The sequence below is a fragment of the Aythya fuligula genome, chromosome 8 (genome assembly GCF_009819795.1).
Source record: "Aythya fuligula isolate bAytFul2 chromosome 8, bAytFul2.pri, whole genome shotgun sequence".
Lineage (NCBI taxonomy): Eukaryota > Metazoa > Chordata > Aves > Anseriformes > Anatidae > Aythya > Aythya fuligula.
In genome coordinates, this window is record NC_045566.1 from 25,301,223 (window position 1) to 25,326,696 (window position 25,474).

Here is a 25,474-nt window from a genome sequence, read left to right on the forward strand (position 1 = left end):
AAAGTGAACCAAATGATATTTAAGCTCTGGTTTCATTGCAAATCTCAGCTGCAGAGTATTTGTTACTAAGAACGCACAGTGAGAAGAGAACATGGTCCTCAACTGGACCAAGTCATTTTGGTGTCCTCCTTAGCAAGAATTACTGGGAAATACCATGTATCCGGATACCAGTACAATCATGCATAACTTATGCATGACTATATACACGTAATCGTAACTACTATTGTGGTCTGCTATTTAAACCCCACTTCAATGTCCAGGAGCCTTACCCTGCATATCTGAGTAAATGGGAAGGAAGAATCTTTTTAATTCTGCGTCATGAAATTTGAACTAGACTCATCCCGGCACAATGAAAGGCAACCTCATGGTGTCATTTCTACAATTATTTTTCAGACCAGAGCTTCTTTTTAAGTCTATTACCACTGACTGTTCCAGTCTACCCTATTTATCCAATATACAAGGAGACAGATAGGGACGTCAATATAAAAAGTAGACACAGAAAGTTAGAATTGCCAGTGGCCATAAAGATTTCCCTACTCCCTGCAGCACTGAGCATTATGAAAACACAGATGCCTGTAGATCAAAAAAAAAAACATTCTGTTTCAGGGTAATCTACTCCTTCCTGCTCTTCCCTGTCTGAACCTACGGTATTTGCTCAACTGTACCTGCAGCCAAGTATTTGGCAAAGGGCCTGCATTTAGATGATCATTGTTCAGTTAAAAAGATTACAAAAGTCTTTAATGGAACAAACTACTGGGAACAAGAGACAGGTGAGAGAAAAAAATAAAAATCAAACATTACATAATATAGATACAACCAGCAAGCACGAACTCTATTGCAAGCAATTTGTCATCCCAGCATTGCCAGCTGTATCCACCACAACCTCCAAGGCTCACCACAACATTCATTCTGAGGTAGGCAAGCTCTATGCAAGATGAAACGCACACTGACAGTAGTAGGCAGCAACACTTTGCAAGAAATGAAAGAAAAATAATCTTTAAAATTTCTCTATGTCAAACCAGAACACAGGAGAATTTTCAAAGCATGTTATAAAATATTTCAGGGTTGCCAAATTAGAATTGGTTATAACACTGCAATTAACAATGGCAAAATAGTATTTGGTATACTGAAGGGCGCTATAGACTAGTATAAAATGATATTTTGTAGTTCTGAAAACAAAAAATTAATTTCTGTTACTTTCTGAAAATTAACCTAAAAACAGTATGACAGCAACAACAACAACAAAAAAAAAGCAAAAAAAAAAAATAATCTGTAGCTTTAAAACCAAGTATATTGTTTTGGTGAAAGACAGCACACAAGACTGGAAGGACTTCTAAATACAAATATTGGATTAGTACTGGTCAAGGAAGAAAAATACAGACTCTACAGACTAGAAAAAATGGAATAGCAAGGAAACTTAAATCTGAAAGATTAAAATAAAAGCAGCACTGTTTTAAGCAGCAAGGGTAAGCAACTACTGGCAGTGGAAGCCTCTCCATTTCATATATGCCCTCCTAAGAGGGCCAAACAGCTTTCTAAAGTCTGCTCTTACTTAAGTACAGGGCTCAATTCTAAATTAAATGGATTACAAGTAACAGGAAATGTCAAAATAAATAATCTAATGATCTTTCAGTATGTAAGGGAAGACTTTATAAAAATCACTTCTGTGTCTTGCAACTTGATAGCTCAAATGAGTCGTAGTTATTTGTGCACATTTACTTGTGTGTGCAGTCATTCTGGAAGATGGGAAAGAAGCCAGCTTGCATAGATTTGTGTCCAGTCTTATAAGTCTACCTACTCAGACATGGGAAGCAACAACACAAATTCTGTTTTTTTATGATTCACAGCAAGAGAAACCAAAATTATCTACATGAAACAGCTGGAAGCACAAAAAGTAGTTCCAGCACTGCCAGACCCCGCTGCTATTTACTTTCTCTTCCATAGAGCAAAACTCAATTTTTTGCTTCTTTATGACTGACTTTAAGAGAACTACTTCAGACAGAGACAAATTCTACTCTGCATAGGACAGATGAAAGGTTAAAAAGGCTGTCCAAGCCAGTCAATTATAGGAAGCAATATAAGTTTACTGTTTACAAAGGTGGTTTTTTTTTGTTTCAACTATAGCTATTACTTTGTAGCAGACAACAGAAGTAGGAATAATACAGAGAATACTTACCACACTTAGACTGACTAAAGCATTTGCCTTTGGCACAGGATGGCTATACAGTGATTTCAACAAATCATTTGAGTCATTTTCCTATAGGGAATATTTTTTAAAGGTGATTAATTGTCATATAATACAGAATAATTACCATTTACAGTACATCAAGCTATATATAGATGAGAATATATATATTTATTTAATGAATTTACATTACAACAAAAATACTTCCGTACACCACTAAAGCTTTCTGACTCATCAAAACAATTTCCTCAGCATATAGCACAACAAACTTAACCTGGCATCTTAAATTGGTTGTAGTAATAACTGCAATGCCAGAACTACTGATCAGGAAGCACAGGAGAAAATGATTCCTACCCCAAAATTCTGCCAAATACAACCTTAATAACCATTTTACTGTTAGGGCCAAAGATAAAAGTTCCATTTAAAGATTCAGTAAACCATTCATGAAACCATAAATAGAGAATACATTTAACTAACCCAACTAACACCTAACTTTCCTACTGCATTTTCATTTTACATAAAAAAGTCATCATATAGTGCATTTGCTATAATGCACCATAATTGCTTAATGTACAGTTCATCTATTCTTGAAACGTCATCTTTTCCAATCTACAGCATAAAGTCAACTACTGATGCCCCCCTCTCCTCCTCCCGAATTACAATCTATTACTTTAATATAGTTAAGGTAGAAAGGTATGGGTTTAATGTTCTCAGTGAAACAGATGCCAATGTTTCCCTTCCCGTGTAATCCTGGAATATGTCTAATTGCTCATGAATATGCAAACTAAACTATCAGGATTCTTCACCAAATGTTGCAAGCAATTTTGTCTTGCTAGTTGAGATGACAGAATTACGAGAGGTAGTTCTTAGTGAATATGAAGGGTGAAACAGTACATCATATTTTATGCAGTTCTGAAAAAAAGTGTTTGTAACTGATAATCAGATAGTTCTGGAGATCTACAGTTTACAATCAATACATCATACAGTTCTCCAGTGATGTGACACTTTGCTCACACTTCATCCAGGACTTGTTTATGCTAAGACTGACACTTTATAAAGGTAGATTCTCAGCAGCTTTTTAAGATTAATGTGGTATTCAAGCGATAGGGGTGGTTGTACATTCAGATTGTTTGAATTTCAATACAATGAATTTAACGACCTGCTTCTGAATGTTACTAAAAAGATTTAAAGAGTGTAGAATCCCTTTATAGCACTTGAAATAGTGACTATTATTACAAGGAAAATCTTTAACACAAAGAATCAGAATATGCAAAATTACCTGTTCTTTAGCCAAATAATCTGCCAGGGTATTTAAGAGTTTATAGTATACTTCAAACCAGGGCAGGAAACTAAAAGAGGAAGAAAAAAAAAAAAACATTTGAGTAAATTATTGGTGTATTTTTCCAGTGCTTATGAAATACTACTATAATTAACGTGACTTGTACTTTTTTTCTTTTATTTCTACATACAAATAAAATGCATATAAAACTTTTCTCCGTGAATTTCAATTTGATGGTGCATCACTGACAGACAGTTCTGCTAAGCTATATTCTTTACACTGTATCTATTAAACATACAGCTATTTTGCAAGTCTCTGGTTTTGCTTTGTTTGTTATAAAGCTGATGTCTGAATACTTCAAATGCATTAAGTACACCACTTCACTTTGCACAATAAACTGTACAGCAATTTGAAGTTCCACATAAATGTAGACTACTGGCTCATATTTTTGCTTCTCGTTATTCTAAATGCATAAGAGCTCACTTTAAGCATTGTCAGACAGTTTCAAATCACATTCCCACTACCTTTTAACGTTACAAGTTTCAGTAGCTTTGTTTGCAACTTTATTTGCAGTTTTGAGATGCTGCACTCTGTTGTACCTGGCCAGACTGCCCCAACTGCTGCTTCCTTGAAGACTGAAAACCTTTTTACCTGGGCTGAGCCAGTACCCCATACTTGACAAGTTGTGCACTGCTAAAGAATACCACAGATGTCACATCATAGACAAGAAGATTGGTCTCCCAATAAAGTCATTCCTATACATAGAAGCAAATTCTAAAACTGTGAGCCTTCACCAACAGCTCACAGCACACCAACACATGAGTAATTACCAGACTTCACACAAGTCCACAGCCCATATATGCGCAACATTCCCAATCAGTTAAGCAGAATCCAAGATAAATATAACATAACTGAAGAGCATGAGAAGAGAAACCCAAACACAGTGCCATCATTTCTATTTTTTGTAATCTATTTACAGAATGGTTACCTTTAGCTGAGACATCAACAGAGACAGCATGCTACAGAACCACGTAATAACTACGCAAGCATTTGATCCAGAAGTAATAAGACTTTTTTTTTTTTTTTTTTCTCTAAGAATTTTATCACAAATACAAAGGACATTACCATGAATAGTATAATACTAGTTGTTCATGATTTGGCAGGGGTGAATTTTTTTTTATTACATTTTATACCCATACGTAACAATACTACATATTTGGTTGTTGTTCAGCACAGTGTAAATCCATGGACATAATTCCGATGCATTTTTAAAAGCTGTAATGCATGCTGTGGGTATAACTTGAAATGACAAAAATGGAAACATTCAGGAAACATTAGGCTAATTGCAACTGAGGAGCCCAGTATGCACAACCTAAACGCTTTCCCCTACAGGAAAGGGAAAGCTGCTAGGGGTTGGTTCAGAAGCCAAGGCTACTCCTGCCCAGTGAGCAGAGTGAAGAATGAAGAGCAGAGTGTTTTTTTCTAACAGCTCTGTTCTCAGTAAGCAGATGCCCAGGCTTTAGAAATAGACTCCAGTTCTTACAGCAGAGAAAGAGAATAGCAGAAATCTGATTTGGCAGCATGGTTATAGTTAAGCATTTTATAGCAGTCTGACTCTGCTATCTTTATAAATGCCTAACTCCTGGTTCTTTAAAAATATATATAATAATCACCATCATCAGAACCATCACAAATTTACTCTTGAAAACGCAAACGAACACAGAGGCAACAACATCTTTAAGCCAGTGCATTAATATCTTTATCACACTTTACCATACAGTGTACTGGCTAATTATTGAAAGTCGATCAATCTCTTTAAGCTCACAGACATTTCTAATACTTGGTATTGTTGACAGGAGTTCAAGTGTGACATTACTGAATCTGCTTTTCAGAATATTTGTATATAATCATAACATTTACTTCACGTGGCCACTTACTGCTTACGGGCCTGCTACACACCCCTGTGAAATACTCACTGCAACAGCTCCTAAATCAACTCATCTTGGAGTTATACTCCAGCTCAGACTCCTGTTCTATTGCCTTCCGGAATCACATTAACTTTATCTTGGACAGGAAAATAAAACTGCAGAAGTCAGATCCACCGAACAATTCTATCAGTTTCGAACTGCAGCAGAGGTCAGGACACAGTTCAAGCGTTTTGTCCAAGGTACAAGGTTTAAATTGCAAAATACTTTCATAACACTGGACACAAGTAGTTGACTTTATCTGAAAACTTTCCAGTGTTTTGCCATGACCTCAGCAGTAGCAGTCTATATTACCCAAGCATATTTCTTTCTGCTGTAGAATATTGTAAAATCTTATCTGATCATTCATTTTTCATAATGAGCATTTATGAACAGCATGCTATAAAAATAAATGCTCCTACTTCGATAAAACATTAACCATATTTCTTTCTTATATCTATGATCTCAGCTCCCCTCTTACTTTGAAAAGAAAAACTAAATGCAAGTTTTAGAATATATGCCCAACAAGGTCAAATTCATTATTTGAAATTAATAAACCTGAGCACAAAGCCAGGGAAGATTTTTCTTTCATACGGTTACACCATGCTGACCAGAGTACTCAATACAAGAACTCTTTCCCTTGGCAAAATCAGGTTGATGATGCACTTCCATGTCTCCATGTAACAAAACCACAAAGAAATACATTGTAAAAACAGACTGCTTGAACATCCTTTAAAAATGCCAGTTTCCTTTTTGAGCTGAAAGACTGGGAAAAGGATTGCTTTCAGCTTCATAACCACAGATATGAGGTTAATATAATTTCAACATGCCATTTAAACCTGAAAAATTAAGACCAATCAAAACAAGTGCTCCATTACATTCTATGGCATGAAACCAAAGACCACCAAAATCTGTCCTGTTTTTTTCTCCCACGTCTTCAGCTCTTCGCAAGCATAGTTCAACTGCAAAAGTTTATGTCAATGATTTCAATTATGTTGTTTATACTGTAAAAAAATTATGAAGACCTAATGCAAAGCAAATAAGTTCTTCATATTTTTCTTTTATGTATTTACTAATTGCTATTATTTCAGTACAACAAAGAATTGCTACATTTGTTGTTTGCAAACAATAAAGCTTGTGTTTGTATGTGTGTACACAATGCATCTCTGCTTTTAAAAGTAAACAAACACAGATTGTGTTTGTTCATAATTCAGACAGCTATCAGTCAGGAGGGATTTCAGATTCTCGACGCAAAGACCAAATATAAGCTCGTTTCATTTTGAAACATCTTCATGGCTGTCAAGCAACATTCTTTTCCTGTTATATCACAGGCTGGTTTTGCAAGCACTTGTATTAATAATCCCATTAACTTATTTGGACTACTCTAGTAAATAGATTTATTCATAGATAAACATTCCCATGATTTAAGCTTTACATCTTTATCCAGTAAGTATATAGCATTGGATAAAGTGCTGTATACGGGACTTGTGTGCGTGACAGAACAGAAGCATTACGGGTAAAGGAATCTTCTCAGCTTGTTGTGTTGGCAAAACTTGCAAAAATTAGTTAATCTTTATTTAGCACAGTAGAACAAGCCTATGTACGGAAAAGTCAAAATATCCAGTGACATCTGTTAAGTTGAGCAACTATTTTTTTCAAGCACGTCAGTACAGAAATGCACTCTCTGCAAAAATGGCTTTAGAATTGCTGAAGTTAATAGAGGAGACCTGTAATATATTACTGCTAACTCAGAACTGTCACACTAACATGTACCTTAACAGTGGATAAAATCAAAATTAAAGTCTGTTTCTAGTAAGACATTACTGTCGCACACATTCATAAAATTATTTATGATTGTTCTATTTTATAATGAATTAGCTGTCTTAAAAAATGTCAAAAGGTTATCAGTGAAGCCCCTTTGCAGTCGATAAAACTGAGGAACAACAGGGCTTTAATGTATTTGGAAGTGCAAGCTTCAAATAAAAATAATTTAGTTTCTTAAACTACGAAACCATCATTGGTTTATTGAGTGTTGTGTGTTTTTTTTAATTACACACATTGTCTTTGCAGACTGCATGTTACAACCAGTACTCTTTCGAGAAACAAACATATAAGACAAACATATATCAACTTCATATTCTTATGAAGTTGCCACAAAAGATTATTCCCACAATAAGATAAAATATCAAGACATAAGCAGTATTGTTTTAAAAGACATGTATTTCCTGGTTTAGAATACAGTGGTCTTTATTTAAGAGTACAGCCACTGCCTGTCATGAGAACACGAGCACAAGATATTTCATGGCTAATTAGAAACATACTTAGCATTTTCTTTTAATCCAAATGAGCCACAAGGCAGGAGCTCAGACTTTTATTCAAAGTCACGCATAACCCTTGTTGCAGTAAGTAGACTTCCACCTCACTTGTGCTTCTACTATAGCTCTGATAAAACTTTTACATTCATGAGTCAAAGGTTAAATAAAGGAAAGGAAATGTTTTCTGTCAAATAGTCAGGTAACCACTAACAGTCCTGAACTATCAGCAGGAATCTAACTTCTAGTAATCAAATAAAACTAAGGAAACTGCCTTTCCGTAGCTAAATGTCTAATGTCTAGGGGCTACTTTTCTGTCTGGAAAATTGACACAAAATGTGTAAAATTGAAACATTCTGCTTCTAAGGGATTTGCCTAAAGGAAGAGTGAGAAACCTTCAAGCGTGGTCTGAACTGAAGAACTACAAAGGCTTACCACATAAACCTGTCTTCCTTATTAGAGCATTTCATTTGGAAACGTAGGTGACAATTTTACAGTCGTAAAATTAATGAAACCTAAGACTGAAAATTTTAATGATGCATTTTCCATTTCTCTAGATACATAAGGGCAACCTCAAGATTCCAACAACAGTTTCAAGATTTTAACAAAACAAATTTGAGTCAAATTATCTGAACTTTGTTCTAAAAACATACAAGATAATTCAAAAACAGCTTAACGTAAATTCAGAAAGTATTATTGCTGCTACAAACAGCAGAGATATACAGAAACAATACCCAAAAGATTTAAGTCTCCTCATATTATTCAAAAATGAACATCAATGTTTCTACTGCACCACTTGAAATGTGATCTGCCAAAATTATTATTTAAATTAGCATATAAAAAGTAAAATTAGAAAAAAAGATCCTGTGTAGTATACGAGTATATTACAATATTCCTGCTGTGGTGCCTCTTGTTCTTAAGGGGCTACACGAGTTCAATAGTTTGTGGAGATGGAAGAGGTGACACAGTGGGATTCACACCAAGAGCTTCACAAAGCAGCCATGCAGTTTGAGAAAGAAAAACAAACTAACAAAAAGACTTTCAAGGAATCACACACAACTTCTGCAGAACAATCTGGAGAACGATCCAAAATGTGTTTTCTCATCTTAGTGTGATTTTGCACTCATTTGCACTTTGAATTTGGCAACTGCTGTCAAGTTCTGCATGACCAGTTTAGAAAATACTGTACCATGATTAAATTCTTCAACTAAAAATGCCAGGGATAGCTACATTGGAGCATTTTTATTTAACTGTGTTCTTGCTTACAGAGAACTTGAACAGAACATTCTGATTTGGGAGACAATTCTTTTCACATTGGTCTTATACATGTGTAGATAAAATGGACATATGAAATTTCTCTGTATGTTTTATAAGATGGGTGTGTATTCTGATTTAAATTCTCCAGTTTGAAGTACAACTACGTTTCCAAGTTGATTTCCTTAAATTAGTGTTTCAGATAAAGAATGAATTTTAGAGAGAGAAACTACAAGACTTAACCTCACCAGCAGCTTTACATTGGTGGTGTAAAATCTGAGGACAAGCAGCCTTCTCTTCCCTTTACAGTTGAGAATCCCACTAACCAGTTCAAGTCCCAGTAAGCAGGCCTGGCACAGGTTAGCATATGACATGGTACCATTCACAAAAGACATTCACAAGAGGGAAGCCTGTTCCCTACTCATCAGTCTGCCACAGTTTTTATGTATTTCTTTCTCATCACTGTGATTGGCTTGTTCGTGTTCTCTTTTCAGAGATTCTTATTTAGATTTCAGTTACCTACTGCCATTTAGTTAAGTCTTTTATACTTGACTTTCTCTAGTTTGTCTTTGTTAAAGCCCCAGCCACCAGTGTGAAAGTATTCCTCTTCTTAGTGCAGATACACAAATACGTGCATATGGAGATGCGCAGGTGTGCAATAGCTTGACATGGTATTTTTGTATGCCTGCATATGTGTGTTTATATGAAGGTATGATAAAGACAGGAACTCTTTGTTAAACTTTCTTTGATATTGGTTAGTTTAAGATAAATTAACATTTTCACGGGAGAGTCAGATGAAATGGTGAAAGAAATCTGCTAGCAAGTCTCCTTTCATTTGGTCATTCCTAACAAATCTTGGATTCAGAGCAGAAATCAGACCAAGTACTAAAATGCATCAAAGGAAAATACTGATACATTCTTTCCGTCTGAGCAAAACACTATTTCAAACTGGCAAACAAATTGGAGAGCAAAGAGCTACCAATCTAGAAGTACAATTTCATGAAGTTAGTGCTGTTATGCTTTCAGCTATGCATTGTAAATTTGAAATTGTCACAATAAAAGCAATAAAGGCAATGTTTTGATCACAGTTTAGTGAAAAATTATAGCTTGCCACTTTTCATATTCCTAGTTATTCTGCCAAGTAACAGGTCATTGGCTAATCTTTAACTGATCTATGTTTCTGTGGAAATGTTAACAGAAATACCCCAGTTTACACCAACTGACAATCTGCATCCTTTGCTTTGCAGCACAACATACAGTATTGAAATGTACATACTTGAGTGTAATTGATTAAAGAATTGTTACTGCAACATTAGAAACTACCCAGACAACATTAGGAGTACAAGTTAAAAAAAATGTTTGTTTTTAGCCTGATGAGGGAAGAAAAGGCTAGCTCAGAAAAAACTGCTAAGAGCATACATTTATATTCTCCCTGGGCATTAACAAGACTTAGCAACAAAAGCTAGCACAGTGAAAACAGCTATTATATGCTCCAAAATCCTGACTTAAATTCTTCCACAGTAGTATTAAGGAAGTATTGTCAGGATCACAGAAAACCAATTAATTTTCAAAATAAAATATTTTCCATTTGCTATTTTTATTATATGGCAGTGAATTTTTACAGTATTTATAGCAAATACTTATTTTTGAATTACCTGCCCCAAAAACGTCCATTACACAGGCTCTCAAAATTAGTTTAGAACCTGTTTAAAATCACAGATTTTGGGGGGCTCCTAATGTGCTTCCAAAATTGATGTCCCCATTTTTCCTATGGGCATTACAGACTGGTAGGCTATTAATTGACTGGCAATTTGGCCTTATAATAAAGGCTTTACAGAAAGGCTTTAGCTAAACAATTTGTGTGTGTGTGTGTGTTTGTTTTTCCCACTATCAAAGCTATTCTCTTCAAGGAGAACAAAGAATAACCAGAAGGAAAAACAAAATATTTTGCTGGTGTAAATTTCTTCTTCTTCAGTGTCTGTTCTGCACCAAAGTGGTGTGCCGACCGTTGACAATTAATTTGGCTCTGGAGTTTCATATAAGATAAATAGTCTGGCTAAAGATGATGGAAGACACACCCAAGAATCATATTTCCAATGACAGGAATACAGAATAGCACAGTTCATTGTTAAATTGACTGGATACTTGTCAAAGATTACCTTAGAAAGTAAAAATATACAGATAACATTCAAAGCCTGCAAAGCTTTTAAGCAGAAATTGAATCATTTAGCCTCACTCAAGAACACACTTACGTGGGGCTTGAAACTGTTCTTCAGCTGAAATCAATGGTAACACTATTGTACAGAAATGGAATACTGACAGATAAGCATAAAATATTATCAGAAGGTTTTCAAAAGATAATTTTTCTTTATATTTTTCCTATATTCACTTCTATACTCAATTTTTTCTTGTTCCAACTTACCTCAGAATACAGAGGCAGACCTTGCCTCCTGACGTCAAACGGCAAAATCCAAACCTTTGCTTACTTTCAATGTCGGTGAGTACAAAGGTAAAATGCTGTCCTACTTGGTTTTGGGAGACCCTGAAAAATTAGACACAGAATGTAAGAACACCAAATCATGAAAAACACTAACATGTAAGTCACTAGTCTCAAACATTTCCACGTTCAAACCTCATTATCCTTCTTCTCAGAAAACCCTTTTCTCCTTTCCTTCCCTCCAGGTAGCCTCCTCCACCCCACACCTTCCCATGGACACCAGAGCTCAGTTCTCTTGTTCATCCATGCCTCCTGCTGCCATCCCAGCCCCATCCACTGGATCTGGCCACCTCCACCTCGGTGAGCCCCCAGCTTGAGGGCTCTCTGTGAGGTTCAAACCCCATATCACAAAAAGAAGGCACGGGAGTTACAGAAAATATAGAGCAGGGTAGAGAAAGGATGAGAGGAAGGAGCTGCTGTGTAAGGAGAGACTGGAACGTTCCTGCCTGCACTGCAGGAGACAGGACACTGCCCCGGACTGCCCTGAGCTCAGCAGGCAGACCACTTCCTAAAGTCTTTTCCTAAGTAAGGCCTAAGCAGGAGCAGCACAAGTTTGCTGCAGCTTACTGGCTCTGAGCACACCTCAACAGTGAAAAATGCCAACCAAAACAAAGGGCTGAAGTTCTACAAATACTTTATTTAATTTCATAGCACAGGCTTGACTTAAGACATGCATTAGAAAACTAGCTTTTTTTTTCTTGTGTAGACCTGTAGCTTTCCCATGCACACCTACACTTTTTCCTCCTTTTTTTCCTTTACATATTGCCCAATAGAAAACCTTTTTAAGCCTTTTTTCAAGTGCAAGCTTTTCTATTCTGCAAATGAAAAAGACAGAAAATAATCAAAAACAAATAGCACAAGAACTAAAATAATAAGCAATAGCATCTTCGAGACTATACCAAAACACATACCACTTGGGACAGAATAAGTTTACACATTTCCCTGTGTGGTCTTCCATTTCCTCTTATCCCCAAGCGCCCCGCTCAACCAGCACAGGGTAATGTGGTTTGTTCTCAGCATCACCTCTGATTCCTCAAACCCTCCAGTTCCTAGTCCTAACCTCCATTCCTTACCCCCACTTTCTGTTTGACAGCATAGACCTTTTCCCAATTTCCTTCTACAATCAGGGCACCTCCTCTGTGGCTCCTGTCTCCTTTTGCTTTTGAGCCAGACACCTTTTTCTCCTGTGCAACCTGTCAGTTCCAGCCAGAGGACAGCAGAGGACAGAGCAGCTCTCAGCTATGCCATCCTGTGCCATGACAACAACTTTAGGCAAGTCCCACCCAGTTCTGAAGCAAGAACTACAATGTATGCCTCAGATGAATACTGGTCAGTAAACATCATTACTAAATTCTAAAACTGGAATGCTTTCAAAGGCTTCTCAACATGGTCAAATTTTGATTATTTTCACAGAATTTAGTGTAATCATTTCAGAACACAATTGCATCTTCAGTTTACTCACAGAAATACATATTGTACTTTTCCAACATCTTCCAAAGAAAACAAGTGGTAGAGTCTTGTCATTTTCAACCATGAAAGATAACGTATGGCATAGTTAAAAGCATATAAAAGCAAAGTTGTAATGGGAAGTGCAGGGAGATTTGAAAATGTAAAATGCAGTAGTTCTGTCTGTAACCCTATTTTCCTCTGTTATTTTCTCATTCTTAATTTACCTTCTTCAGCAGAATACCAATGTGGCTGCTAGTGAGTGATATGGTTAACATATGTCAGGTATGGTTCATTCTTACATACCAAGCTGAAAATGAATTCCTGCAGAAGCTGAGAACAAATCTCACCATCATCCACTAAGTGCATCTTTTTTTTTTAATTTATCCCCTGAAATTTTTGCAAAAAGCTCCAACAAATAAAATATAAAAATTTTCCCTTCAGAAAGAAGAAAGTGGAAGGAAATTAAAGAAATGAAGAAATTATGTGGGACACGCACACTATACTGCTTGATGATATATGACAACAACTTAAATATTAGCCAAGTGATGCTACTACCCAGATTGCAGAATCTCCCACTTGTTTCCATTTGGTCTTGTCCCTTCAGAACATACATGTATGGTGATCAGGCCGAAATAAAAGCCTGTGTTGAATATAAACAGCAGTACAAGTTATCTTCATCCTGGTCCAGTAGAACCACTGGAGATCCATTATAGTAAACGGACATTTTTACATTAGGTAATTACACAAGTCATTACAAGTATTTTCCTCGATTGTCTTCAATAAACTGAAACAACCCAGTGTGCTTTTAAGACACAGTAAATGCTTAGTGGCTCTCTCAGTGCTTCATCTTTCAGACTCTTTTACATACCTTGCATGCTGCGTGTATATTATGTTGGACACATCAGAGAACCATCGATAACAGCATGTTATTACTCCCTTGCCAATGATCCAATTTGCTATTTCACATCTTTGCACCTGTCTCTTTATTCCTGAAAGCACATCTCCATAGAAATCTGCAGCCTGGTGCCTCGCTGGGTGCTTACAATGCCCAACAGCAGCAGTGCTGGCAGCCACACCGTGCACAGTGCCCTTGGTGCCTCCTGCCCTCACCTGTGCCCTGCCCTGCTGTGGCCTCACCTGGGCCTGGGCCTGGTGGTCACCCGCTAGCCTGGCATGGGCAGGCCACGGGCCCCTAACCCAAGCAGATGATCAATGATTTACAAAAATCTATTCTTAACAGATGCCCATCTATGCAGGCTTTGGTTTTTCTGTACTGTGTATATGTATGTCAGGCAAATGACTCTTCTCCATTGCTGCTTAAAAACAATTCCTTAGCCACAGAAAAACCTCACACCAGTATGGGTCCCTTGCTTAAAGTTATTTGCCTCCTCCCTTGCCAACACTGGTAGATGACACGGGAGGATATCCAGTATTGCAATTAAAGCATATATAGAAGTGTTGTTACACAAGACCACTTTAAAAATAAGATTTAAATTTTGATATTCTCTTTCTATTAAAAATAGCTCAGCCAAGTTCTGGCAGTCCAGTGGGAGGCAATCCCAGTGCCATCTCACTGCCTCCAACTCAACATCTTCCCTTTGCTTCTCTAGGAGATACAACTCTGTGTTTTGACAGTCAGTGTGAAAACAGCTCAGCTTGAAAACTGCATCCTGCAGACTTAAAAAAGAGTGTAAGCAACTTGTTCCGGATGTTCAAACTGAGGAAAACTCCAAAGCTGAATCTCCACAAACAACCAAAAGTTTGCATTTGGTTCCATTTGCTTCAAGGAACAGCTAGCAGAACCTAGCGACTGTCCATCTGCACCACATTTTTTGATTAGAGTTTAAAATGCTGAATTAACCCTGGGTTGCTAATTCGAGAGCTCCACATAAGAGCTGGGGGCAGCAAGGATGCCTGTTTTTTTAATCCTCTTCAGCAGAAGAAAAACTGACTATACATAAGCCTTATAGTAACAACCTAATGATGACCAGAGATCTCTGTAAAACAATAGACAACCGAAATGTATAAACCTGACACATAAAACATTCAAGAAGTGCTACCACTACAGATTTAATGTATCTATTGCACGTATCATACATAATGTGGGCAAATTTTGGCTATGGGACTTATGTCTCTGAGGTGAAGTTTTGACTTTGGTGGCACATAACAGCTCCTGTAATTGCTACCAACTCACAGCAAAGGTGCTTCTAGCAGTTTTCCTTAGCATTAACGTTATGTGTAAAACACAATTGTTACCCAGTGAAATCGCCTGTAGAAAGCATTACCTATACTTTCTGACAGAGCACAGGATCGACTGACCCAACTTCAAAATGGCGGCCGAGTGGGTTACGTCAGAACACGGGATTTGCTCTCGTGCAGGGAGACAGCAGGCACAAGGTGCCACAAACTGTCACCAAACTCATTCTTCTGCATTGCTTTTTACTTCCTTTCAGTTCCTGCATTGCATGCTTACATTTAATCTTAGTTCAACAACAATAAATCACCAACAGCAAAGGATGTGTGTAAACACTTATTAACTCTGGAGACTATAGTGGGCTCTTTCAAGGTTATTACAGGTTACTATATGAATAAAAATAGTTGTTAAAATTTCCCTAAGTATCTACAGAATGCAGAAAAGATTCTTTGATACGCAAGGAGCAGATAAACAATCATTTGAAAGATTTTTGTTTATACTATTGCTATTGTGCATGCTGCATTTTAAGGCTGCCTTGAGAGAACTGATTCAGGCAGAAATTAAATCTCTTCTTTCAACGAAAAACAGCATGTCTGACCATTACATTTATCTCTTCTTCTCAGTTAGAGTTGCTCTTCTTCCAAATCAATCTGTTTAGGAAACAAAGTATGTTTGAAATGAGTTGTTCTTCAAATTTTAGAATTTCTAAAGGGCTTTGAATTTCAGGGAACCAGTAACCATAGGTTGAGACTTCTTCCATTTATTACTATTCCCAAATCAGAGACTACTGTCTCCACTTCGAAGCCTGCTCTGTGACCCATGACTCCACTACCTGGGTTTCTCCTGTCCTTACACAGACTTCTCGCAACTTAGGACTGGATTTGAAGCGGGGCCAACTAGAACAAGGGGAGCATTGGCATGCTTACGCCATCACCCAGCTACACGGATAGAGCTAGAGATCAAGGTACGGGCTCTGCGAAGTTACACACAGGTTTTAGGTTGAGAGAGAAAATACAGAAGACTGATAGTGGAAAGAAGTCAACATCATCGTGCAGAGTTTGCATAAAGGATGCAAGGAACAAGAGAAAAGAAGTATGATTTCTCTAATGTAAAAAAAATAGCTTAACAAACATTACAAGGAAATGAAAAATCTCTTTGTTTTCAAATGGTACCATTCCATATGAATAGAAGCAGAGAAAGGAAGTGTGTAGCAGAAGAAAAAGGAACATATTTGTAAATATCTACAAATGAACTGTTAAAATGGTATACAATTGTGCTATTTATTAAGTCTAAAATAATTTAGTCCCCCCCCCAAAAAAAAAACAAAAAAAAAACATTGGTTCTTGGGATAAATGCTTAAGAACTTCTATTACAATTCCTTTCTTAATCCCTTCAACATAAAAGGTAAGCCATACCAGGCAGCAAAAAATTATATGCTCGCTTTCGATAATAAATAAATATATATATATATATATATATATATAAAATCAAAGTTTAAGTCATGGTCAACAATACACCATTTATTGTGCCTTCTTTGGCTTGACTTTCAGGTTAAATTTAACAGGAGTACCTACAGATTTTAATCACCATTCACAGTATGCAATTTTGATAATTAGAACAAATAGCGTACAGCTATTTACTACATGCACATAAAAGATAAAGTCAGTATGTCTGGTGAGATGAAGTAAGCACTATGACAGAATCAAATCTGGATCTCAGTCTGTGATCATTTCATCACAGCGAATAAACAAAATCAAATACATTTTCTTTCATTTACTTCTCAATTCATTCATTAATCGCAGGTGAGGTGGAGTTGAATACATGATGATGGACTTACCACCGTGCTTTAGCAGGGCTTTAATTTTGCTACTTCCATAATTTAAAGAATAGAGCTTTACTACTTTGAGTTGTATTTACCTATTTAATAAAAAGAACACTCAAACTGCACGGTAGGAGAAAGCCCAGAAGCAATCTATGGAACAAAGCCATGTTCTTTATTCCAGCTATCTTGATCAGCAGCATCAGTGGAAGTTCCACTTTTGCACTGGTAATTCCTAGCTCTTAGGAGGATCAGAAGGTGCTCTAAGCGGTTTATATATGGATAGTACACATAATACAGTTTGAGAAACTATGTTCCCTAGAGTACAACATGCTCAATCAATGAAACAGAAACTTTGTGTTACACTTCAATCAAAGACTTCTGTACAGAACTTGTCATTGAAACTGCCTGTAAAACACGTGGGGGGCACTCAGTGTATAGTCTATCATGGTCCTCAATACAAGAAAATAAATAAGTATTCACCAAACAAGGGAAAAGCACATTTATGGCTAGAAGAAAAGCTAAGTGTTTGTCACATCTTCAACATCCATCAAAAAGAAAACCGCATGAAAAGGAGTTATAGCAATGTTTTTCTCAATACTTGTCTGTATCAGTCCCATTCCCCCACACACAAAAAAAAAAAAAAAAAAAATGGAGAAAACAAGACACCTGAACAGTTTTTTTTTTTACAAAAAAAGAAAGTGGCAATATATGTCTACACTATAAAAATGCCTGAACTGAGTAGCATAAACACTACACAGCCATAAGTTGTCCCACACATAGCTGCCAGTAAACATTCAGCCCGCATTCTTGAACGGGCTTCCAACATTTCTATCCTGTTCCCCACAATAGCTCTGCCCCTCCTCCCTGTCCATGCTCTTTCACTCTCTCGTGACCCCACATTGCCTTTAGTTCTCTCACAAATCCCCTACAACTCAGCTCCCAGCGGCTGACTTGAAAGACAGCAGTGCTCTGCCGGAGCAGCCGGCGGGCCAGACAGAACGAGCCAGGTTTGTGCTCTGTCAGTGTAACTCAGCTTCCAAGACTCTCTCCTTCTTCTGTCCAACTGCCAAGTTTTATGGATTTTGTAGGAATTTCATCTCTGTCAGACCACTGCTCTTCAATCAAATACGAGCCAAATATACGCCAAGAGTCAACAAGTATTGGGGAATGGGAGAAAGGGCATTAAAACCATTAACACACAAACAACAAACATCTCTTAATTGTTATTCTCAACCCCTCCCACCACTTTGGATACTTAGTTAAAATAAATTAATATATTCCCACAGTTCTCTGATTAAGCTCATCAGTCTCATACAAGCAACTAAGTGCCTTCTGAATGGCTTAACAGAAACAGTTAACACAAGATAAGTTGTTGAAAATAATTATTTGCTGCCACTGATAATGTTCTTGCCACTGGATGGCAGCAACAGAACCTCACCTTTTTCTGTTATCCTCAAAATTTATTTCCATTATTCATCTTCATTACCAATTTTAAACAGAATTCTGTATATATCTTAAGCACATTAAAGACTTGAATGCTTTAAAGCCAACACTGACAATTGTATTAGTTAGGGCATTAAAACAGCTTAAAAGACAGTGAGCTTAACCAGATCAAAAATGAAACAACTTAATTAAATTCAACTATAAAAGACTAAATGAACATAGTTTACTTCTGAAAACTTGTGTTTGTGACAATCTTTATTTTGCCAGTGTGTTTTCCTTCCTTCCTCTATCCATACACCATCTTTTACTGCACTAATGGTAGCTTCTTGCAGGGCTCTCATACACAACTGATGCCAATGTTGTGCTGAAACCAGCTGAACCTACACACTACCTGGGTGTATCTTTCATTAATTATGCAAATTAAGCTTTTAACTCAATCTTTGTTGAGTTGGACAATATGAGTTTCAGAAATTGAGTATGATTGATTAAATTAATTACCATTAATCATTTTGACAAACACAAATATTTTAATTAGTAAAATTGTTTCATATGAACCATTTAAATGACTGGCATCATTACATGGAAGCCACATTATAACTGATCCCAGAAAGGTAAGAGCTAATTAATTATAAATAATGGTCTTGAATCTACTCTGAGAAAAATCAATTGCATATTCAGTTAATTCCAAGCAATTGAAGTCTTAATTTCTTTGAACTCAAACAACATGTTCTCAGTACTGGTCAGTGAGTTTCTATATACCAGTGTACTATAACATTCCTTTTTTTTTTTTTTTTCTTTAATGCTTGCTGTTTGAAGGAAACTATGTTATATCCTTATATCAAGGCAGATGGTGTTTACAATTATAATGGACAAAGCTGGAAGCCAGAATATTGCTCTATCCTGATGAACATATCCCTAAAATTCTGCATTTTGCTGTGACAATTTCCTCCTAAGGATTTAATACACACTTGAATAACAAAGAACATGTTCTTCTCATCTACAGGTGCAAGCTTATGAAGTATAATGTATTTTCCTGTTCCTTATGTCTTTCCTTGCAACTACGCTAAATATAATTTTGTATAAAACATCTTCCAATAAATAATAACTGTACCACATACCTTTCAATGTCAAAAGGAAAGCAGAACTTTGGAACGCTGTTCAGCACTTCCTGTAAATACAAGTAAAAGGAATAAAGTTAGGATTTTGAAAAGCCTTTTATCTGTATTTGCTAGCATCTGCCCTACAGCTTGCTTTTAAAAAATAACCCAAAATGCTTATATCAAATAATAAACTCAAGAAATATAAGATTGCATAAAATACAGCACACGTTCCTGGACTGAAATAATTGATTATTAAAAAGGAATTAAGTTTGTGCTTCGGCAGATTGCAAAGACAATGCCATAGAAGCCCCAGGAGGGAAAGGCCTGGCCTGAAGGGTATTAACACCCTTCACATCCCCGCTGGGATTCCCTTCAACAAGGCCATATGGATTTTACAAGAAGCACCACACCATATGGGTAAGCCACGTCTGCTGCTACTTGTACCACAGACTAGCCACAGGGACTTCTGACAGATCCTGGCTCAAAAATACAAATGTTGTTTCAATTAAAATGCAGGCAGAGAAAAGGGAATGAAGTTGGCAGCAGAATGAATTACAGAGAGGTATAACAACTCTATACATCCTTCATGGTCAAATGCTGAAAATGATGGAAATCTTCTGCTGGTCCAAATGAGAAATTTATATGATTAACCCTTTGGTTTTCACAAGCAAGCCTCACTATTCATAAAAAAAAGGGGGTGACAGATCTACCAGAGCTACACATTTATACCATGATATAAAAGGATAATGCCGCTCTTTCTCACAGAATTTTATTTAAGAAGTTGTTTAGTGGCAAATAAAATGTGTTAATTAAAATATAAAAATGCTGTCAAGCTAGTCAATGATTTTCTCTTAAAAAAGAAAAAAAGTGAATTGCCAGATCTGTTAGTAGAAAGTATTAAACAGTGATCTTACAGGAACCCAGAAAAAAAAAAAAAAAAAAAAAAAACACAGTTATTTCCTTGCTCCCAACTGGGCAAACAAACCTTCCGTGACACGTCAGCTAAGAAGGGACAATTGATGACATTGCAGTTGGTCAGCAAAGCTACAGTTCTCCTTTTGTACCAGACCAACAAAGAGACAAATACACCGGGGTACACAAGTCATCCAGCGAGGTGTGTGTCTTCAGAAAAATGCACACTGAGTGCAGATTGCCAGGGCTGCTGGTGGGGGCTTAAGAACTGGATCTGAGATGTTCGCACTCTCCTGCCTGAGCACTCTGTTTACTGTGTGCTGCAGTTATCTCCCATTAGGGGAAATTATGTATTTAAATTCCTGCACGCCACAATGACTATTTACTACAAACATTTGCATGGCTCAGTCGAAAGTGTAAAACATGAAGAACCCGTGCAAGTTAATCACAGCAAGGAATGAATAGTTTAGGAAAGGAGAAAAAGAAAGCCTCTAAATAAACATGCCCATGTTAGTTGTAATATTTTAAAGATATATCATGTGTCCCACTAGGCTGTAAGGAAGTCAATTTTCCTAGAGTTTCTAAGACACATAAGAGAGTTCAAGAAAGCCTTCAGACTTCAGCTTCCTCAGCACAGATAAAGAAGGGTACGAAAGCAAGGCGCTGTGCTTTGGGAAGGAGTATTTATGAACTCAATTGCAAAAAACAGGTTCTAAGGAGCAGGACATGGAGAGTGCTCCGGCACCACCCGGCTGCTGAGTGCCCGCTCTGGCAGCACAAGGAGCAGCGAACAGAGCGCAACATCCGAATTTCTGCAGGCAGGAAACAAGCCTGGTAGCGGTAATAATAAACTGGCAGAGGAAAGCAGAACAGACTAATCAAAACTTCTGACTCAGAAATTTCCTAAACACTTCCAGTTTCTTATTTCAGGCTCACACAGAGCGTTTCTCCCATTCCAAAGAAATAATATGTTCTGCTCTGTTTAAACTCTCCCCAAATCCGCACCTGTTGTGACACTAGGAAGTCATTTGCTCCTTACTACTGAGGATTTGAATTGCTGCCTGATGAGCTTAGATTTAGAATCGGGTACGGAAATGGATTCATTCAAGTTCCCCGCTGTATCCTCTCAGCATAAATTATCAGGCAGGAAGAACAAAACCAAAACCAAAGGTAGTAGCTCAGCATTTCGACCGAGAGACCCGAGGACGACGTGTGAGTTTTCCGGCCGCAGGACGGCGAGGTGCCCCCACTCTGCCCGGCCCCCCCGGCAGCACACGTGCACACAACTTCTGCAGAGCAGCCTCTGCTCGCTTCCCAACTGGCAGGAGCATCCCTCGGGGGACAAGTCTTTAAAGCTCCGCACTCTTTAAAATTCAACCAGCCAGCAGGTCTATAGACTGGTGTATAAACAGTATAGACAAAAAAAAAAAAAAAATCCTCTCTCAGCTTATGTCAGTGACAAAGCAGCTCAGCAGTTGACTGCTTTTCCCCTGACAGTGTAAGCCGGGTTTACACAGATCAATGGATGGAAGTCCTACCTCGCTTCCAGGGCTCCGTTTTCTCCCTTAATTACAGGTGCTATTTAGATTTTTTAAAATGGAAGAAAACAAGATGTCCCCAAGATGCTTCTAGACAAGTTTAAAATGTGAGTGATTGTTATATACACATCCACATACACAGCCACTAATAGTGTGCAATTAAAGTCAATATTTTCGGTAACCTCTTTATTGAATAAAATTTGAGCTCTGCTTCCTAATGGGTCACCCCTTTCACAGATCCATAGCCTGGCCAGGACTTCCACTTGAGTCAAAGCACACATCCTCAGAAAAAGAATAATGCATTTATTGTCTTTCATATTAAAAGCTTCATAAAAGCATGTGTTTATTCCTGAAAACAAAAGGTTGTACAAGTCTCCAGAAAGCAAACCATCCTTCATTCACATGTCTCATGATTGTTTCCACTTTTGGCTCACACAGAATTAGAGCATTCAGAAAAAAAAAATGGTCACTGTTTCAGAAAGGAAAGAAATTATGTACAGGACAAAAAAGAGAAAGATGCTGGAAAAAAAGCAAGTTACAGAATATATATTTGCTTTGAAACTCTGAATAAACACATGCAGTTGCATATACAATTGCATTTAATTGCCAAGTCACAGGATAACCATCTCGTTCCATACACAAACTCCAGTGGAAAATAAAATCACAAAATTATTATCATATGAACTACAGCATGCTGCTTCCCTCATGCAAAGCTTAAACAAAAATGGAAATAGCATTTAAGAAAAATATTTCTTCTATATCTATAGCATAGCAGTAGAAAATTGCCCTCTCACAGGTTCATGGCCCAGTGGTTTAATTAATTCACTTGGACCAATTGCACTACACAGCTCCAGCCTGGCCTGGTCACGCTCACTGGTTCTGCGCAGAGATAATATTACAGATGCTTAAAAAGTAAGAATTATTTAGCATTCCTTGATCATTTCTATATCCACACAGCTAATTCTTACCAGCTTTGACATATATTATGGAGTCAGCATATTTAAAGCATCTCCACATAGGTATAAGGGTTTTTTCGCTTTAACTTACACCCCTCAACAGGTTACTTTTTTCTTTTAAGGTAGATAAAGGCTGATGACTTGATGAATCCACAGAAGTTAATTGATCACTTGACACTAAGTAGCATAAGTTTAACCTGATTAATTTCCAAGGTTAGAAGGACGTGGAACCATTCCCCCTAGTATTTTTTTTTCTTATAGTGTTCTGCAGTTTACATTTAAGTGAACAGGAAAAAGAACCCTGATTTTTTTCAAGTGCATCCCTGTAAAAGGATTGAAAATATTCTCCAATAGGAATATTTTAAGATACCCAGAGTGCTGAACTACTTTATAAACAGCACTTTAGACACTGTAGCTAAGAAAGAGTCCTGTAACCTTCCAACTATTTCCGTGTTTATCTGTGCCATAAGATTGATGCCCAAGCAAGCAGGTAAATTCGCACCTCGGTCAGCTCTACCTAGGAACCAGCATCTCTCGGGAAATGAACAGCCTCACCCTAAGACACAATCACACCGCATCCATTCCAGAGACGTGTCAGCACACCCAGGAAGACGTGGCCTAAATGGAACAGGTGGCAAGCAAGATAATTTGCATTATTTAACTACGTTATCCTGACCAGGTTACCAAAATCATTCATATAACTAGTGGCCAAATGACTATTTATTTATCATTATCTCTTCATTCTGTTTTGAGGCTGAAATTTGCCAAGGAAATATGAACTATAAAACAAATAAATAGTCATCCACCCAGACAGAAAACGTTTTGCAACTTTTCTGCAGTATCTTTATTTCTTCAACCTTTTTGTTCCTAGGTTTTTTTAATCTCTTTTTTACTTCTCTACCTAATTTTTGTGAAGACCCTTCTACACCCTCACTGAAAGGGGAAATTCTCTTTTTTGCCAGTTTTATCTTTCTTCTACTCACGTTAATAAATATTTTCTTCTTTTCCATCTTGTTGACAAAAGCTACTTACTATTCTACTTTACTATTTCATCTAATCATCCTTCAAAACTCATTTTCTTCTTCCCAGAACTTCCTCTCCCTACTCACCTCTCTAAATGTCTTCTGTTGAAACACAAGAATGAAGGTCTCTCTTTTGGCTCTCTCACCAGTTTCCTACACTCAAATCCACGTCCAGCTCCTAGTGTCCTCCTTGTCTTCATTCAACCTAACTTACTCTTCTCTGGGACTTTTTTTCACCATTTCGTACCACAGTTTTCAGTTACCTTACTTCAGTTTAAACATGCAAACAAGAGATCTACTTGAGATTTATGATTGTCATGACAGGTATTTCTGACTGAAAGCAGTCACTTAAGTGGGTATATTTAAATGCTTTAAGTTAAGCACAGATTTAGATTGATTCTTAAATCAAAGCCAGACCGCTTAGCATCTTGCAGCGTTGAGCCCTTCATCATTATGGCTCTACTACGGTGAAATTCTAATGCTGCTCCATAAAACAGTCCATGAAAAGGCAAGCTGCTCTGTCCTCACCACTGACTTTTCCTTTTCCTTTCTCTGAAGCTGCACACACCCACAGCAGGGACCCCTGTGAAGCTAGCAGCAGCAGTTATATTTCAAAGGCTTAGCTGTTACCTCTGGTAAAAATCTCATCAGAAAATTGTAGCTACGATAAAGCAAGGCCCAAATGGTTTGAATAACCAAAAAAAAAAATTAATCTTAGATTACATTCACAGAAATCCAAAGGTCTAAAGTATGGAAGTCATTATCAGGTCTCCATAACTATTTTTAACCTCTATGTGCCTTTCTCCGAAGTGCATCATTCTGCAATTATCCAGTAATTCTGTAGGGTTAAAAAAAATCATCAGCTGCTTTCTGAACACTTCTTACTCACATAAGCAAAGAATATACAAATCAAATGCAAATGGTTTAGGGTAGAGATGCAGTTCTTTTGAGAAATAAATGAAAGATGTACCTTAAGGCTACAGCACTTCATTGTTGCAAGAAATTACATGGCTTTGTTTCTTGTTTTGTTTCATTTGAAACCATAATACTATAAAGCTCAGAAATAGCCAGTTTGAAGCAATTTAGTTACAATTTTCACATTTCTAGTCACCTAACTCAATCCCAACACATTTGACCTGTATGAGACTTGACTGGTTTTTGAGTATCCCTCACTTTAAGAGAAAAGAGCACATTAACCCCAGGTATTTCAAACGGCATTATCAAGCTCATTATCCTGAAAGATTGAAGAATAAGGCTTCCTAAACAAACTGAAGTGAGTTTAAAAATTCAGAGATTTTTACTAAGTTACAAAATCTTGGACTCTCCATTTGTCTAAGTGCTCCTGAATCTCATCCCATAACCAGTTAAAAATAAATCATATTTCACTGTCCACTGTAGCATCCGGAGACCCCAAGTTCACTTCAAACAACAAGCTCAATTAAATATAACAGGATAGTCAAGAAAATAAGAACTTCAGCCCAGGTTAACTTACTCACTAAAGAAAACCCTTAACTCTCCCAGAACTCAGAATAAAAACACAAAAACGG

General features: G+C 37.1%; 1 protein-coding gene across 2 annotated transcripts in view; it reads right to left on the reverse strand.

Moving 5' to 3' along the window:
• DENND1B (DENN domain containing 1B) overlaps window positions 1–25,474 on the reverse strand; it is a 151,797-nt gene that overhangs the window by 75,465 nt on the left and 50,858 nt on the right. For both annotated transcript variants that reach the window (XM_032192540.1, XM_032192541.1), the window contains exons 4-7: window positions 19,518–19,567; window positions 11,417–11,536; window positions 3,465–3,534; window positions 2,177–2,257 (exon numbers count right to left, since the gene is read on the reverse strand). In XM_032192540.1, the coding sequence (XP_032048431.1) occupies window positions 2,177–2,257; window positions 3,465–3,534; window positions 11,417–11,536; window positions 19,518–19,567 (321 nt within the window). The remainder of the gene's footprint in view (window positions 1–2,176; window positions 2,258–3,464; window positions 3,535–11,416; window positions 11,537–19,517; window positions 19,568–25,474) is intronic.